At 48.6% G+C, this 19,055-nt stretch overlaps 1 protein-coding gene across 5 annotated transcripts in view; it reads right to left on the reverse strand.

Annotated features, from left to right (window-relative positions):
• Positions 1 to 19,055, reverse strand: part of LOC122393394 (DNA replication complex GINS protein PSF1-like) — a 76,757-nt gene that overhangs the window by 56,407 nt on the left and 1,295 nt on the right. The window contains exons 1-4 of one of the 5 annotated variants that reach the window (XM_043389344.1): positions 18,965 to 19,010; positions 18,011 to 18,088; positions 17,558 to 17,622; positions 16,725 to 16,826 (exon numbers count right to left, since the gene is read on the reverse strand). In XM_043389344.1, coding sequence (XP_043245279.1) covers positions 16,725 to 16,826; positions 17,558 to 17,622; positions 18,011 to 18,082 — 239 coding nt within the window. In that variant the 5' untranslated portion in view covers positions 18,083 to 18,088; positions 18,965 to 19,010. Of the gene's footprint in view, positions 1 to 16,724; positions 16,827 to 17,557; positions 17,623 to 18,010; positions 18,089 to 18,722; positions 18,814 to 18,838; positions 19,011 to 19,055 lie in introns of those variants that run through there. The other 4 variants (XM_043389345.1, XM_043389347.1, XM_043389348.1 and 1 more) reach the window with 4 other exon arrangements.

The following is a 19,055-nucleotide window of genomic DNA, read 5'->3' on the forward strand; positions in this document are numbered from 1 at the left end:
ACAATCGCACAAACGGGATACCAACATGTTGTTCTTCATTATTAAATAATATCCCTTTCCTGAGTATTTGCATTGTGAGTCAATCGATGAATACAGTAGTTAAGTCCCATAACTCAACAAGTCAATGTGCCTTTCTGTTGCCGGCTACATAAGACCCAAAAAAATTAGTAATGAGCAATTGATCTGCACTAGGGAATCGCATTGTGCCGCATAAGTGATAATACTACAAACGCATTTACAATTGCTCCTGAACGCAACGTGGTCGCACCTATATTTCTCAAAAACAGAACAAACGCTGCACCACTATTATATTTTCCAAGTCGAGAACACCGGCGCACGTGTGAGACACCTTGAACGAAGTTCGTCCGAACGGGGCAGGCCACTGGGCCAGGTCAGCAATGATCGAAACTTCGCGGCTCACCTGTGGCGACACGAGTGGTGTGGTCATTATTCGGCATTATTCTGCTGGGGCCACTGCGCCACGGCGAGATCTGGTGGCGCTGACTGCGCGGCGCGCGCTGCCGTCAGTCGTGGCGCGTGCCACACAAACGGGCACGTCCACTGATGAAACTCCCTGGAGGCCAGCGTAATTCGCAAAGTAGGAGTGTGGTACTACGAACAGCGAAGTTTGGCTGATTCACCCTGTCTGCTCTTGAACCACACTCGGCAATGCTCACTGCCTCGTCATATCCGCATTCTTATTTGAATAACAGGCGCGAGTGACGACTGAGACCACACCCCGCTGCTTGGAATGGTAGCATCAATCACCAGTAAGAAATGAAAAGCCAATAGCCATCATCACATAAAAAGGTAGACGTCGGTCTGGAAATGAGGCCCCGTTACACCGCTGACTAAGCCCTGCACCTAACCGCAGTCGGCGAAAGCCGCAACCCTCAGAAGCCCCGGGGACACTCCTGCGCGACGCCACAGCCGCAAGCGTGTCACTCATACTCATTAGGAATGCCATCTCAGGTGAGGGTAACCTTGACCGCTCTGACCCGCGTCAGCCAGGCGGCGTATGTGAGGGGTTCTCTTGCAGGAGCTGGTGGAAGTGGAAGTGTGTGCACTGCGCACCTGCCACTGGCGAGGAGCGGTTGCGCAGCACGCGGGATGCCCAGCCCAGCACCCCTCGCGCAGATAGCACGTGTATCGGAGCCCCACGCGCCTCGAGAGGCCGGGGGAGGGGAGGGGAGGGGTGAAAACCACTCACGCCACGTCTGGGGATCTCCCCGGTAAACCACCGCACGTGCGGCTCATTCAGAGTTTGACGCGTGGTACGAGACGTGCTCCACGTAGCTTAAGGCGAGCTCAAGCCTGATAGGCGGTTACATTGCGTTCAGGGAACACACCCGATGTCGCGGGCGTGGTGCAACGTTGGTATGTAACTCGGTAAGTTCCGGTCTGATAGGCGCAGAAGATACCAGAGATCACGCCACTCCGCCTTTCCTTGCCAGACGTCGGCCCGGTGTCTTGCTCTGTGACTGCGTCTATGTTTCAGTTCACACGCAATGTATAAATATAGCTGCAATGACGGCTTCGAAACACCTTTGGTCAGCCCTTTCCGACAGTTGAACAAATGTGTTCACATGCAACCGGCACTACCTTTTGTGTCTGTAAAATCACAAAGCCCGAAGCAACCTGGGCCTCAAAGCACAAACCGCGCCTTCGCTTATCATCACCAGCCACCACCCATGATCAAAGGCTTGACAAACGCACATTAAGTCGGCGGTTGACAGAAGACTCAAACATCCAACCATCAGGTGCAGTGGGACAGCGGGAGATAACTACCAAAACCAGACACACTTGACAACAACGAAGTGAGAGCACCCCTGGCCCACCGTGGTGCCAGTGGGCTGGAAATTCCTCCCAGAGCCTGCAGGCAAGTCGTCACCTCATCGCTCCGTGATGTCGTGTCACATTGGGTTGATGAGCCGGGCTTCCCAAACAGCACCACATCACCAAACAGCACCACAGGCACGCCAGGTGAGCGCCGGGACGTTCGGTATGAATTCCGACCTCCGTTAACCTGCATCAAAGACAACAACGTACAGCATTTGGTATGAATGGGTCTACGCCTGCATGTTTCTACAACGCAATTAGCATCAAACACCGACGACCAGCTGGCCAAGTTTTGGTATGGTAACGAACGAGGAGTTTGGAGAAGACCAGTCACGACAGGTGGCTGAAACAGGTTCTACCATGTTCCAGGTGAATCTTCGGTGTGTTCATAGACTAAAGTTTGCTTTTATCAACCGTCGCAGCTACCGACGCAGAAGTTTAGCGATAAATGCGAAATATCCCTCTCTCTAGCTGTGACGAATCCATAACTCCCGGTTCCTCGCGAAAAAGAGACGGTAGTGCAGAAACTTCCAGAGGCTCTCCTTGACCAAAAGTGGAACCCGTGTCACATCAAGAAATCACGACAGTAGCTGATAAGTCACCGGTCGGAGGATTGAAGTCGCAAGTCGACAGCTAGATTATGCAATAACTATGCATGCTGCAACACTGCAAGGGAAAAGGGGAAATAAATACAAGTCAAGTAGAGCTAGAAGTGCGAAGAAGAGTGACGCTGTTATTGTTGCACCTTCTTTCATTTTAGAAACAAGGTAAGAAGCATTGGCCTATTCCCTGCTTCGCCTTGATGCATTTATTTGGTTCCGACCACACGTGGTTTTGCCATGCCACTCAAAAATTCAAAATGCAACTATCACAAGCCAGTAGTTCAAAACGCCACCTCCTACATCAATTAAAGCACGTGCCACAGCTACCTTCCTCCTTTGGACCTAAACACGTCAGCTCCGCCGTCAAAAGTGTCGGACCGATCGACTGACTGACGGGTTTGACGGCTGACACGCGGCCGGTCGGACGGGTAAAGTCCCGCCGGCCGCCGCGCGCGGAAGGACGTCTCGGCAGGCACGAGGTGGGCTTCACCTGTCGTGGCAATAACTGTCATCGACAGAGACGAGCCAGGCGCATAGGGTCGTCAATCACTGCAATGGTCACTAATGACTGCCCAACGAGGCCCAGGGGTAACCCCACTTCACTCGGGCGTAATAGAAAAACACAATTTTAACGAATAGTGTTTGTCTATTTCAAAAAACCTGCGGTTATTAATGAGGATGTGATCCATAACCGACAGAGCACGGGTGTAATTGTAAACAATGGTTCCAGGGCCCACTACATTGTTCAGTAATTCGTGAAAGGCTTGAATCCAGAAGATAACTGATAAGTGATAACTGAAATAAGATTGTCCGACACTTGAAGTAGGCAAAGAACCGATACCTTGCGGAGAAACCTCGGTAAATAAGATGTCAAATGAGGAGTAATTGGAGAGTCAAAGATGTCCCACGGGTAGAAATACGCACCATCGCAGCATAGTGCAGTTGTTGCACTTCAATAAACTCGAGCCGCGAGCATGGGTGGAGATTGGAGAACCTGCCCCGGCCACCCCGGCCGTGGCCGGGGTAACTTTCAGCCGACCCCGGCGCTGCCGGGGTAACTTTTTCCACTTTTGTAAATCCTAAAAGCTGTCTCCATACGAAAAAACTGCCATCTATAAAAGCGTCTCTCATTATTCTTATCTACCTTGAAAAGTTCTGGAAAATTTACTTTATTTTCATTTGGAACTTCTATGTTTTTAAGTCTTTTCATCGCGGAGCCCGACATGTTTCATAAAACAGAAGTAAATCATATTTAAGGGCCGTTATCGTAAGATGGCACTGTAATAACATCACAAGACAGGACGATCAGTGAGATAGAAGGACGAGCTGCTGGGGCTCAAGGCTCCCCCCAACTTTCCCCGCGCCAGGGTGGTGGCCTTACCGTATAACACGTTCGTTGAGTCGAGAGGTGGGCTTTTCACGCTCCTTCTAACTCGGCTACTGGGCTACGAGGCGAGAAGCGGAACGACGTTTGAAAGAGCGACAAACTTGACCAGAGAAATCTGGTCATGTTTTAGGCAAGCTCAATAATAAAATCACCATAGATCATCAAAAGCCAAATTTCCCTGATTTTAGCGTTCTCCGACAACTTTTCTCACAGTTCATGGACATAACGGAGCTTAAACACTGCAAACAAAACATTCGATTACTCGTTTACCTAAGGCTCGGTCGCGAATAATATTTCAGGTACGAGCTCAAATCAATAAGAGGGTCAAAACGGTCAAATTTGACATTTTGTTTTGTGTGGGAAGGTTGCAACTTCCACGGAATAAGCTTTGCAAAGGACATGATGGCATTTATAGCACGATAATCCAGCAAATTTGACCTGATGACCTGACCTAGCACTAGGTGACATGCGTCCGAAATTTTAAGGCGTGTTGCAAAATTGTTGTTACAAGTACGAAATCTTCCGCACCTGCGTGCAGCAGTTTTCCCTAAAAACGTACAAACGGCAGACATCCATTATTATATGCCACAGAATAGGGGTTTGTTGATAACCGTTGACAAATATTTGAGCATCATCGTCTTTCTGACTTTCGGTCGCCGGCCGGGGTAACTTTTTCAAACATTCTCCACCCGTGGCCGCGAGCATAATCGGCGTCAGTACCAGGCGCGGATACAAGGGGGGGGGGCCATGGGGGCCATGCCCCCCCCCCCCTTGGCCGATTTTTTCAAAAATAAAATAAAAAGTTAAAAAGTTGAAAAGGGGGCCTCCTGAAAATAAAGTGGCCGAAATCCGATGAGTTTTTTTTTTAACCTACCCACTTAGTTATTTCTTAGAAGACTAGCTGAGAAGACTTCTTTGTTAGAAGATTGGTAAAGCTTTTCATAACTTGGAGGTCTCTTATACTCACAGAGATGACCACTTTTACAGGGCCTCCTAACCTGCACAGAGGGCCTCCAAGCCTGCACAGATGTTGAGATGTTGCCTGAACAGCTAGATAAGCTCAATAGACGCAGTTTTTTTTTGGGGGGGGGGCCCAACAAGTGGGAAGATGGGGCCTCCAACAGGTGGGATTATGGGGGGGGGGGGGGCTCCTGGTTTCTAATGGCCCCTCCCTTGGAGATTTTCTGGATCCGCCCCTGGTCAGTACAATGAATAAATTACAATATAATGAGGCAGGAGTTATCCAAAACAAAAGCACATAACACATTTGTAATGCAGCTGAACTCACTGCGCGGAGGACACGATCAACAAGTCTCGAAGTTGTGTTTGATCCAACTGTATAAGGACAAACAATTTCGTCCACTCTAAAACGTTATATCATGGTGCCTGCCATTCACGGGCATCGTGACTTAAAAAGGTATCCTCTTCCTGGCTTGGATTACTGTTTGTTTGCCAGGAAATCGGTAGATACCTACCGGTGCAGTGGCCGCACAAGTACCTACCCTGATACGTGGATCAGAGCCAGATTACTGACCACACGACGGGGTGTTATCAGCACTCTCGCCATCCTCTCACGGCGGGTCAACGCCAGGTAAAACCCTGCTAAGAGCTCCGCGTCGAGCACTTGGTACGCGAGCCCAGATTGACAGGGGCTTACTCGCATCAAGAGCTCAGGCTTACTCTCTCAAAGGCCAGCCGGATAGCCGCTCAGCAGGTAAAAATTCCCTCTCCTAAATCTCGGCCAGCGCGGCGTCCAGAGAGCGGGGTTTCCCACAGAGTGGCGCGGTGCAGAGGTCGACACGCGGCGGTCCGAGCTCCCGGGGCCAGAAATAGCCGCAGGCTGCAGTGGGCGGCCACACGCGCGGCCGATGGGCCTCTAGTGGGCGGCTCCGTGCACCCTCTATGACAGTGTGATACACGGCTCGTCCGGAGGGCTGGGTGGGCTGACCTCGACATAGCGTGCCGCAGTGCGGAGTACGGTACACATGCACCGAGTGTGTGTCAATAGCACAGATAGTGCCTGATGCACAGTGATGTTTTTCGAGTGTGTGGGATGGTGAGCGTTAGTGAGCGAGAACAAAGGGAGGGACACTCATTCGCAGACACGGGATATTTCTTCCTTTGTCCCATGCGCCAACTCACCATTCCACGCACAACACGCTCGGAAGACGACGGTGAAAATCAAGCCTAACTGCGTCTGCACGGGGACACTTGCCTAGTTACGGACGGGTATTTAATTACCTCGTCTTCTGCGAACGAGCTGAATGCCGTCTGATCCATTGACGCAATGCAATCTGGATCAATACAGACTGCGCCCCTGGCAATTCACAGTTGCTCCTTGCGTACACAAGCATAGGCGCAGAGATGGACTTGGCCAAAACTGTGCACAAAGTGGATTCTACAAGACTGTGAAAACCCTTTTCATGAAACCAAACAAAATCGACTGAAAAGCGCTATCAGGAGGTCAAAGCCGCAACTGTTGCTATTTCAGACTCATGATATACTTTTACATAAGCAAACAACCCGCTTGGCTTAGACTCGGCTTTTACTTGTAATGCCAGAGAGACAATGTTTAGTGTGTACCTGAACAGACTGACAATTAGCAATGTTACCGTTACAGCAAAATAACGTGCTTATGCAGCATGACTTTCCTTTTTCACCTGCCACTTTTGAACTCTCAGAGTGGCCGATAGTCTCACACGAAGACACCGCTGGGGTCCGGGTCGTCGGGACGAGTGATGGGGACGCCTGTCTAGGGGAGGGACGCCGGACCAGCCGGGGAACTCCTCGTTACATCTCGACTAGAGTGCTTGTCGCCGACAAGGAGTGTGACAGAGTCAGGACGGAGCACGATAGGGGTACAAGACACCCCACTTCCGTTCATGTTTTGGTCGTAGAAGTAAAATAAACTTCACCAAAAAACAGCTCAAGGCAGTTATCTCACAAACAGCTCAAGCAGTTATTTTACTTCTACGACCAAAACATGAACGGAGGTATGAAGCACCTGAGTTTTTGAAACCCCACTTGTACGGGGAATCCTCATAAGAACTCGAAACATATACTAGATTGGCGGCAAGCAGTAACAAATAATAATGTTTCAACATTTTTTCTCTTCTGAAAAACGTTATCAAGAATGTCCACAAGCAGAATAGAGCCAAGAAGTAGAGCTGTTGATAGCTGGTCAATGGCTAACCGGCAGCACATTACAGGGAAAAAAACAATTAAGGTGATTCATCATGGCATATCAAATAAGCGAAAAAGGGGAATTTAGTTCTAGGAAATAACCTTATTGATAACGGTACTTGACGGTATCAAGGGCCAGTGTATACAGGTGTCTAGTAGGTAGGCATTACAGCAATCGGTCGACATATCCCCAGAAGCTCCAAGAATACATTCCCGCCCTTCACTTCCGGACGGGGAACACTTTTGGGAAACTATAGTCTATAACAGTCAATTCAAAGGAGTATGGGGGTGCCCCATGTGCGCCCTTTGATGACAAAGGGCAAGCACCGGGAAAGCTTTTGAATACCCACGATATGGCGGACTATTTCGGTAAATGAGAGTGGGGAATCACAGGCCGGTAGGGCGCGAAGGTTTATTGGCAGGGTTCGAGGAGAATGGGAGAAGGTGGGCGGCGAAAGGACCGGGTAGGTCGAAGTGTCCCCGTGCAGATATAGGCTCGAGTCTCACCGTCGTTTTCCGAGCGTTTTGTGCGTGGAATGGTGAGTTGGGGCATGGGACAAAGAAAGCAATACCCCGTGTCTGCGAATGAGTGTCCCTCCCTTTGTTCTCGCTCACTAACGCTCACCATCCCACATGCCACTCGAAATTAAAGCTGAGCCGAGCTGTGGCCGGGCGAAGGTATGACGGGGAGCACTGGGCAGGCGACCGTTCCCAACGCGACGGGCTCCATTCAGTGAACCAGCTCGCCTCCGGCAGGCAGATATGTATTTATTAGTAGTGTCAATCGGAACCGAAAATATGTATTTATTTACCGCCGCTCCCAGCATAGCTCCGTCGCTCCGGCAACCGCCCGCATCTCGAGCCGCACGCGTCCTTACCGACCAGCCGGATTCCCCGACCAGAAACCCAACCATTCGGCGACGACAGACGCAGAGAGATGTCGGGTAAATGTCGGGAAATCAGACGCAAAGAGATGCAGTGTCAGAAAAGTGGCCGGTTTCTCAATTTTTTTGAACTTGGAAGATTTGTTCTGTGAGATTTTTCACTGCTAATAATCACTTTTTTTGTTCCGTCACTGACTAAATATCAACTGCAACTGGGCATCACAGGACTGAAAGGGAAACTTACTAAAGAAACATGTTAATTGAAAATTTGACATTGTGCTTTGTTCTGTTTTCAGATCTCCAAAGCAGCAAGCAAGCATCCTGCAAGTACTATTGAAACAGATAAGAAGCAGTTACTCCACAATTTCACCATGCAATCATCATAATTGGATCAGTTAAAATGCCAGTCATTCATTACTTTCCAAAGTTGAGGTGCTTACAAGATAGAAGTATTGACAAACCATGTCAAACTATCCAGCAAGTTTTAAAACAAGCGTGAAGGAATGAATCCAGTATACGTGCCTTGAATGTATGCTATTGAGTGTGTTTGTGAAATAAATAAATGTTTCCATTCCATCACATTTCTCACCTGGTTTGTCTACGAATGAGAATCAGATGTTTACGAAAGAGAATCAGCCCGTGACAGGATGATACCTACCATCCAATTCAACCATGATCACCTGCATGTCACGTGCACGGAATGAGGTTAGATGCTTCTTACGATAAATCAATATTATCACGAACAACCACCCATACCAATACCTACGACTTGAATGGCAAGTCCTCAGTCCCAGCCTCACCACGTCTTTGCACAATGCACAATCTACTATACTATTTGTAGAATGAAACTCTGTCTGTCTGTTTGCACCGTGCAGAGGGGTGCTTTGACGCCGTGCACAGGTCAAACGGTGCGGTCCATGGGGCTGAAATTTTCGCACGGTGTTGATGACGTCACGGGCACGTGCAGTGGCGTGTTTCGGGTCTCGGGGGGTGGATGGTTCGCACGTGGCACGCGCTGGAAAAAGGTGCTTTTTCTCCAAATTTTGCTCGGCTCTCAAGCTTGCTTCAAGGCATCGGCAGCCGGGTTCAATCGCCTTTGACAATAAAATGCATGACGATCGGCGGCGGGTGCCTCTCATTTGCAGATTGGCCAAGTTATTTATTTTGATAAACAGAGGCGAATGAAGGTGTTGATTTTCGGTAAATAAAGACAGTTTTCAATGTGCTTACACAAATGCACCGCGTTTGCCGTAGTGCGCCACATTTGTCTCGAGGTGCCATTTTTGCCGCAAATTGCACAGCTTTGTCAAATATTTGACAAAGCATATATTGTCCGATAAAGGTGCAATTCGGTGGAAGGATGCATGGCAAAACGACAATTACAAATGCTCCACTTTTGTCGCAATGCGCCACATTTGTCACAAGGTGCCATTTCCATCAAATACTATTAAGAATAATTGAATGACACGAGTAGGAGGCTAGGAGCAGGGTTAGGAACTCTTTTTTTAGCTGGTTTTTCTGAGTCTGTCACCTCACATGACCCAGTGGTAGTGGTAGTGGTAGTGGTAGTGGTAGTGGTAGTGGTAGTGGTAGTGGTAGTAGTGTTCGTAGGAGTAGCGGTAAGGGTAGTGGTAGTATTAGGGGTAGTGGTAGGGGCTTAGGGGTAGTGGTAGTGGTAGTGGTAGCAGTAGTGGTAGGGGTAGTAGTATGGGTAGTGGTAGTGGTAGTGGTAAGGGTAGTGGTAGGGGTAGTGGTAGGGGTTGTGGTAGGGGTAGTGGTAGGGGTAGTGGTAGGAGTAGTGGAAGGGGTAGTGGTAGGGTAGGGGTAGTGGTAGGGGTAGTAGTAGGGGTAGTGGTAGGGGTAGTAGGAGGGGTAGTGGTAGCCGGTAGGGGTAGTAGTATGGGTAGTAGTAGGGGTAGTGGTAGGGGTAGTGGTAGGGGTAGTGGTAGGGGTAGTGGTAGGGGTAGTGGTAGGGTAGTGGTAGGAGTAGTATTAGGGGTAGTGGTAGGGGTGGTGGTAGGGGTTGTGGCAGTAGAAGCGTGGTCCAGGCCTATCCAATGTGACGAGGTGACCTATAGGTACGACCTGGCCTGACCGAAGGTAACCTGGACTGACCCAGTGTGACCAGGGATGACCATCTTGACCTGACTTGACTCCGTGTGACCCAAATTTCATACAACTAAGCCCTCAGAATAGTTCTTATGTTCAAAATTTTCTTCTGCACGTTTCCGTCCATATCTCTGCTTCCAGACGACCGATCAGTTTAAATCAAACACCATTCAAAAGCAAATTGGTTGCTGCCGCATTTTATGACTACGCCGCGAAGCAAGTGGCGCAGCCGCTTGTCTATATTACTATTTGAGGAGGGTGCGTCTGTCCGTTACCGAGGTCCCGACTTGGTGGTGCTTTGCGTGGACTGCAGGCCAGACCGTTGCACCTAGCCCGGTGAAATTTGCACAACTCATAGATCAAGGATGCGCGACGTGCCTTTGAGGGGTCTCAGCTCGATCGGGTCGATAGGGAGCGCGTGGTGCGTGCTCAAAAAGTGCAAATTCGCGTCATAGACTTTACATGTATAAATCGGCGTGCGAAATCGGGCGAAAATGGCTAATTTTGGCCGACACGGGTCCAGTTCCCGTGCAATATCTTGGTGACCAGGGATCCGACCGGCACGGGGAAAACAGCATCGTGTACAGAATTGAACGGGCTATTGAATGGTGTGCAATGCAGAGGATAGCACGCGCCACGTGCACCGGAGAGGGCACTTTTATTTGAAAAATTGCGGTTTTTGAGGGATTTTGGAATTAATTTTATTTTTAGGTGACCGTTAAATGGAGCGAGTTGAATCAACGCCTATTTGCAAGAGAAAGGTACCGCCTCTCATATAAAAATTATGAAAAGCTGATTGATCCAAATCAAGGTGGTGCAAATCACAGGAGAAAATGGTGTTTGTCAATTTTGTGCCACTTTATTAATCACACGGGGTTTGCTGCATAACCTGATACCTTTGGCAATTGAATATGGTACCATTGGATAGAGCATTCAATTCTGTCCAATATTCACTCTTCATTTTTGCATAATTAGCAACAGTATCCTTAAAAATGTAAATGTTCCAAACCATTACATTGTCATTTTTAGCGAAATTCATCGATGGCCCTCAAAAGACTTCACGCCAGTTTTCGAATCATTCTAAAGTAGAACGCATGATAATACGACACGGGCACCTCGATGCGATGTATCTTTTTGTTTTCTTACAAAATGCTTGGCCGTCAAAAAGCAATCGAACGAAATGGATATTTACCAACCAAATCGACACAGACCAACCCACGGGTCAAAAAATCCCCCCTTAGCGTTGCGGAGCACGCGGGTAACCCTAGTCCACACCACGTTTATGGATACACAGCCATTCCTTTTGCGTATTCTTTCATCAAATCAGTAACTACCGATTTCCTGCTTTCTCGTCCACTATTGGGCAGGAAACGATTTTTATGTAGGAAACACTGATATCACAAAAAAATAAACATTACTTTTGACGGTGATGCGCATTATTTGTCGAATTTCCCAAAAGACGGTCGCTTTTGCCCGTTCAGTGAGGCTGCCATATCCTCATAACGGCATTTCAATGGCAGTGCATTTCTCAGTTTACCATATTCTTGTTCCGTGACACGGAACAAAAGTAAGGGTAGAATAAAGGTTGAAGTAGGCTTGCAATCTGTTCAAATTAGGTATGGCATCATAGATTGTTCAATTCTGATTGTTTCTATGTCAAATTTTTATATTTTTATGGACGTTTTCATATAGTTTTATTGAAACGCCGTGACCATGTTTCGTCACGGAACAACTCACTTAATTTGGAACGTTTAAGCAATCTCGACTTGTATTTATAAAAAATTGGGTACCGTTAGAATCGTTGAGAGACGGCGCTTTTCATAGCATAAAATTATTGCCCAGTTAATGCCGATTGCAGGTATAATACCGACATATGCTGATATCACTTTTACATGAAGTAATGTTTGTCTAGGGCATGAAATCCCTTTGCTTATTACTACATTATTTGAAATAAAGCAGCCAGATTGAGGTCGAATATTCATTTATTTTAGATTCTTTTTAAATATGATATGCTATTTTGAAGTTTTCATCAATTTGAATCATTTTATCAAATTGAAAACCAGTAAAGAGGAAATCCCTTTCCTCTAATTTCCCTCGCCGAGTCATCCTCCGCGCCATTTCTCAAGGCTCGAGGTGCGAGGCGTCCGTTTCAGTTTGAGCAAGCGCGTGGGCCGTGGGCAATTATCTATTGTTGATTATAATCATTTGTGGCATGGTTTTTGGGGGTTGTCTTGCACAAGACCTTTTTTCTTTAAGTGCTGGCATGTTTTTGTGTCTTTGTGGTTCGTTATTTGTTGGTTATATTTGCTTCAAGCTGGATTGCGTCAAATTTGTCAAACTTGCATTATATCAATATAGGTATAAGTAGGTACAAGGCCATTGATACTGATACTATCTAGGTAGGTAGGTACCAGTCCACTTGGCTATGTTTTGATTTTGCTTAAAGGTATTTCAAATAGTATTTCAATATACTTAGCAGTTTTTGTTTCATGTGAAAATGTGTCATTTGAAAAGCATATTCTGGATGTTGTGTATATTTTTATACCCCATTCATTTTTCTCACTGCATTCACAATTTTAAGAATTATTTGTATATTTTCCATTATGAATAATTTTGAGCATCAGTGGTCATCCATTACCTGCATGTCCAGATTTGCTAACTAATTATAAATAAGTCTAACACTTGGGCTGTAAGGCCACAACCTGCTGCGTTCCTTGAACCCTTATTTTATATCTAGAAGCTGCTGTTTCTGACTGAGACTCTGGCAAATATCTTGTATACTTAAAGCATACCTAGAACAATACGCGTGGCCCTACAGTGCCTTACTTTATGATTTTTGTTCCGTGAGCAGCTAAACATTTTGTTCCGCGAACTTAGATCCCCAAACCACTTTTCTGACACTGAAGAGATGTCGGGGAAATGTCGGGAAATCAGTCGCGGAGCACCAGCCCGCTATTTCGTTAGTTAATTGAGACGTACGGCGAATATAGAGCACTGCGACTGCCAACTTGAAGTTATTTATTTGCCCATAGGTCAAGAAGAATCAGCGGGTCTTGAGGGCATGCTGATCGAAGATAAAGCTACTTTACCGTGCCTGATAAAGAGCTTTCTCAATGTGAGCAGTATCTCTGTTGAAAAAAAAAAAACAATACAGTCGATAAGTCCTTTATGTTCCTCCCCCCTCTCTCTCTCCCTCCTTCTCTCTCTCTCTCTCTCTCTCTCTCTCTCTCTCTCTCTCTCTCTCTCTCTCTCTCTCTCTCTCTCTCTCTCTCTCTCTCTCTCGCCCTCCATCTCATCTCCTTATCACCCTTTCTCTCTCCTCCGCTCGCCGCAGCCAGGTCGGTCACGGTCGCCCAGTCTGCCACCCTTGATCTCAATGCACCGCGCCCCGGGCTGATCTACACCAAACGCCCGCCCGCTACACCCTATACCACGTCCCACACGCCCTCTCCCCGTCCACACTCCACAGGGACTTCCCAGCAGCGGCGCACCAGCCTCAGACGCCCTGGGGCGGTCAGCCCGGCCGGGGGTCAGAGTGGTCAGAGGGAGGGCCTAGAGAGAGCGGACTGAGAGGCACACTGCGCACTGCGCAGATGGACGGATGTATGTCGGGGGCGCTTCGACAGCCGAGTTGTTATGCAGGTCACCGGTTAATCCCAGTTTCCGTGCCGGCCTCTCGCCGGCCACAGGTGATGTAAGCTGAAAGGAAACACGGTCAGCCAGGCTGTGACACGGAAGGGGTGTCCACGGCGGCGCAACGTGGACAAACACCTGTCAACCCTCCGGGAAAGAAACCGTTGTGTGGGATCGGACTGACGCCGGGTGAGGGGAAACGGACGACACGTGGTGAACTGACGCAACCGCTCCGTGACCGTCACATGTCACATGGCTGTGACGGTCCGTGCGGGACGGGGCTGTCCCGGTGCTGACTGGCAGAAAACCGCCGGCAGCGTGAAGGCAGGCCCCCCCCCCCCCCCCTCCCCACCACCCGGGAGAGTCAGTCAGCATGGACAGAGACCGTGACTGGGCACGGGCGGGGCCCGGCAGCTCCGCTACACCCACGCACCGGTCATTTACGGGCCGGCCACGCCTGCCGGAATGGCCGTCAATGGCGGTCGGTACTGGACCGCCGTCGGTGCGGGACTTCCCAGCGCGGCGGGATGAATGGGTAGGGAAGGGGAGCGAGGTGAGCCAGAGGTGGTCAGGGGCGGAGAGAGGGAGAGAGAGAGAGAGAGAGAGAGAGAGAGAGAGAGAGAGAGAGAGAGAGAGAGAGAGAGAGAGAGAGAGAGAGAGAGAGAGAGAGAGAGAGAGGGAGAGAAAGAATGCGAGAGAGAGAGAGAGAGGGACAGGGACAGGGAGAGCGGGGGAGAGAGGGAGAGAGAAAGAGAGGGAGAGAGAGAGAGAGAGGGGAGAGAGACTGGTCCGGTCCAGTCTTGTTTTTTTTTACGGTCAACTACAGTCCAGCCTGTTTCAGGCACTATTTACATAGTCAGGTCATGGTCCTGTGCAGTCCAGTGACAGTCCGATCTGGTCCAATCCAGTCCAGTCTAGTCCACTCTAGTTCTGGTCCAGTCCTGATCCGATCTATTTCCGACTGTCAGCCAAGACAGTAAGACAGCATTTTATCATAATACCATCATATATCCCTTTAAGCATTGGCCATTATGATCCATTTACCGTGGCTACCTACTTATTTTCAGCCCCTTCGTTTTTATTTTATATTTCCTAAATAATGTCCCTGTTTTTACTTAGTAGCTTAAGCAGCTTATTGCTAGGTTTGCGGAGCGCGTCGGTGCACCAAACAAGTAGGTTTGATACGGTGATTTTACATGCAAATAAAGTGAGGTTCCCGCTGTTTATGCAGCGCATTCAATCACGGAGCGCCATGAAAGTAATACCACCATGTGCAAGAAATGATTACGAAGAGATGCTCTTCAGCGGGTTTACAGCGTCGTAAAACATAACTACAATAGTCATTAGCGACAAGCGAGGGAATAGTTGAGGCAAATAAAGAACATAAATGTGTCAACTGTACAACAGACCCAAAGCGCAAACCTTCCGTGATGACTAATAAGCCCGCCCACCCAGTCATTACGCTAAGTAGTGAACCACACAGCTGGTGAGTCTAAAATCGCCGCGATGGTCGAGGCCTACACACATCACATCCGTTCATTCACCCTTTGCCCACCACACTGCTGAAGAGAAACCCCAGCCCGACCTCCCCAGCAGACTACCACCACACCGATTCAACACGCTATGCCCTCCAGCCTTCAATGACGAGCACATTTTCCTCGCATATTTCACAGCACAGCGACAGACCCAGCGGCAACTCCGCGGTAGGCCCGCGCCCGAGCCCCGGGCCAGCGGCAGGGCCGGGTGGAGGTCCGAGTCCGGTCCAGCCAGTAGCGGGGCCGGGCGGCACAGCGGCCGGGGAACCCCTGCTCACCGCCGCCGGCAGGTAAACCGACGGCGGGAAGCCAGCCCAGTGAAGTCCCGCACTGTTTGCGCGACCTCGCAGCCGGCCAGGCAAATGGGCACAGGCATGCACGGGGAAGGGCTGCATGCGGTCGCTTCCTTCCTCGGCTCGCTATCGATACGGGATGTGGTGAGGCGAGAGTGTCGCATAAAGCCGAAACCGGGGAGTCCAGCAGTTGTCACTCATCGTTCAGCAATGCGTGATAGCGAAGGAGAGAGCAGCGAGGGTGTTACTGTTGCTGTATCCTAATTAGCGGCGTTTATACCCGATTTCGCAGTGTTTGGAAAATGTGTCACCTATGACGCAAATTTGCAAGTTTTCGGCATATATCACGTGCTCACTGTGGACCCAGTCGAGTTCAGATCCGCCAAATTACACATCCTTTTTCAACACGGTGAACAAACTTAACGTTGTCACTTAAAATCAATTAGCTCGTAGCCCAGAATAAAGGCAACGATCTCGGGACAGCACATTCCACGCCTTGTGTATACAATGTGGAAGGTTCACACTACTCATAAATGGTTAGACTTGTAGCTTAGAATACACGACACGATGGCGGCCGGGACCTTATGACCGCAGGGCGCTAACCGACGCATCATTATCAAAAAGAGAAAAAAAAATATTTACGCCGTTTTTGCAAGGAAAAAAGTTGCCACCAGAGAGTAGTGGCGTTTTCATTACTGCGCTTACAACAGTGTATTATGAGCATTAAGTCAGCCATGATAGGGGGAAATTGTTCCAGAGACAGACACCAATATAACCCTTTCATAAACGTCCCAAAGCTTCAGGGAATCCCCACGCAGGAAAGCTATAAAGCATTCACACAGGTTGTCATCTACTTCCAACAAACATTGGCGAAATGCACACACCTCCCTCTGACTACTCAAACATTGGACTGCGCTAACATATGCGGCCGAACCGTGGCCCCGGCCCGAGAGGCGCTTCCAGGGGCCAATTCTGCCGAGCGGTGAAGTACCGCCGAATCTGTCACAGTGCTGTGTTTTGCCAGTCGCGCCCCGCAGCAGTAACAGGTTCAGTGGCCTCTGCGCCTGGCCTTCGGTGGTTCGACAGCCTCTGTGAGCCCTGTGGCCCCGGCGGTCCGGCAGACCTTGGGAGCCCAGAGGCCCCTTCAGGTCCACTGACCCCTTCTGGATTAGAAACCCCCCTCCAAGTTCAGTGACCCTCAAATATCGGTGGCCACAATAGCTGCCCAGGCCCCGTCTGACCAGCAGTGTAACACTCACAGGTAGGCGAGCAGGCAGCGGCGGTTCCTCTCAATGCCGGCGTGTCGCACCCAGACTGCCGCTGACAGTGATCCGCCCACTCCGCTGGCGTCCAGGTCGACGCTGGCGGCCGGGAAAGGTCAGGTCAGCTTAATGGGTTTAAACAGCACACCGTCTCCATCGCTGGTGTCCAGAAGACAGGTCAATATTAATGGGTGCCGGTCTTAAGTCAGAGCCATATGAGAGTGTCGAAGCGATGAAACTGAGCTATTCGGGACGAAATCAATACGGGCTTCGGATAGCGTTGACCATTATGCGGAGGATTGAGGATGACTTTAGAGCCACCAACAGCTCGAAAACACGTTTTCCCAGCTAACTTTTTGTAAAAGAGATTGCTAAGGTCATGGTACAGGTCACAGGACCAGGATCAACCAAATAATAGTGCATGAGTATGCCTATTTGGGCAGTTACGGCGAACCCGTCTAAGGCCCGCAGCCCGGCGCCAAAAGGTGGCGCTGTAGAACATCCACCAGGTGGCAGGGCTGCACAGCATACAGCGGGGCGCAGTACCCTTCATCGAATGCGGCACCACTGGCGTGTGGTGAACGAAAGACAATCGGCGCTGGATAAGCTTAGGACATTCCTGAAATGAATTACAGCGATAGAATTAAAAAGAGCTACATGAAGCAGCTACAGAAGGAAAGCTAGAGACGCTACATGTAGAAGCAGCGAGAAGGAGCTACAAGAAGAATATGGGCTGGTATGAATATCAATGATGGTCCAGCAGGTGAAGACATGGCAAGCTTGATGCTGCAGGTAGCTCAGCTATCCAGAGGAGCTGGTATATTACTCACACGTCGCGCCGGTTGGCCTCGAACAGTGTGCGAACCTCCTGCAGCACCTGGCGCACAGTGGCGTCCTGAGGGAAATGAAGGAGACGATTTACATCAGCAATGACATAGCACCACCACAAAGCATGACTTGAGGGATGGTGCAACTAGCCAGTGGCAATGTCTTAAAAGGACCTAAATTAGCAATGATAAAGTGCTCACAGAGTTTTTGTGACCCTATCATAAAACGTAACGCAGTATGAATGTTTACCTAAAATAGCATAGGTACTGGCGGCTGGTTAGAATATAGTTACCTACATTCCCACAAAATACCAATTCTGAGAACATCTCACTTTCTAGACACACAAAAATGTGACCAGGTGCAAAAAGTCAACACAGCACTAACTGAATAGGTAGGTAGGTAGAAAGCAATTATTTGGCCACCAATATCATTGTGCAACACCATCCAACACTCACATTGTATGGTGGCAGGCTGTCAGGTGTCCTCTTCAATTCTCTTATGAGCTCCAAAGCTTTAGCTCCCAACATTGTTAACTGAAAACAGGGCATTCTTCAAAGCAAAAGCATTCATGTTGATGAATTTGAAACTCACCCAACCTTAAAGGTAGAGAGCTACTGAATGAATGGGATTACAAATAGTTCTATTTAGTTCACACACATGTCACATTCTTGTTCTTGTCATCAGACATAGAATGGGAGGACATAATTTATTGTAATAATGCTGATGTTTAAGAGATTCAATGCATAGGGGTTGCATTTTGAATTTTCACATTTTTTGCACAATACTACACTGTCCCGGTGCAACATATGTTCAGTAAGGTTCTGGAGAAAGCTGCATCCCAGTGTATTTTAGCTCATGTTCGCCCGGTTTTATCCCAGAAACAGCATGGTTTCATGCCAAAACGGTCATAGTCATGTGACAGCAACTCAACTTGTCAAATTTGCAGCATGCAGGGTGGGAGGCCATAGAGAACAAAAAAGCAGCTCGATTGCATATCAATATATACCGACTACTCTGCGGCGTTTCAGAGCGTAGATCATAGACTTTGGTCATTCACATGGAGCCTGGAGGTCCATGCTGATGCTTCAAAATTAGTTAATCCCTATAATATAGACATCATTCTATAGAGAAACTCATGTTAATTGGACATAGGTGATAGGTACCTACTGCCTTGAATAAAACTGAGACACGAATTTAAATTGAAATGCAAAGGGGTAATTCAAATTGACAAATTGTTACGTTTGCAAAAAGAAGCAGCAAACAAGAACAAGAAATGTAGGTACCTATTCAAAACATAGGCAGGTGTCCCGTGAAACACACTATCCCCATTGACAGGTTACTATCAGAGGTCAATGCTATGCTATCCCTAACACTAGTATAAAAATAAATTAATATAAAAGAGCCCTAACCACACAGGCCACACAGTTGCGGGCCCGCCGAGCGAACGTAGAATTGAAACGGGATCGCCAGATATGTATGAAATAATGGAAATGCACGTCT

The sequence above is a fragment of the Amphibalanus amphitrite genome, unplaced genomic scaffold (assembly GCF_019059575.1).
Source record: "Amphibalanus amphitrite isolate SeventyFive unplaced genomic scaffold, NRLGWU_Aamphi_draft 000533F_arrow, whole genome shotgun sequence".
NCBI lineage: Eukaryota > Metazoa > Arthropoda > Thecostraca > Balanomorpha > Balanidae > Amphibalanus > Amphibalanus amphitrite.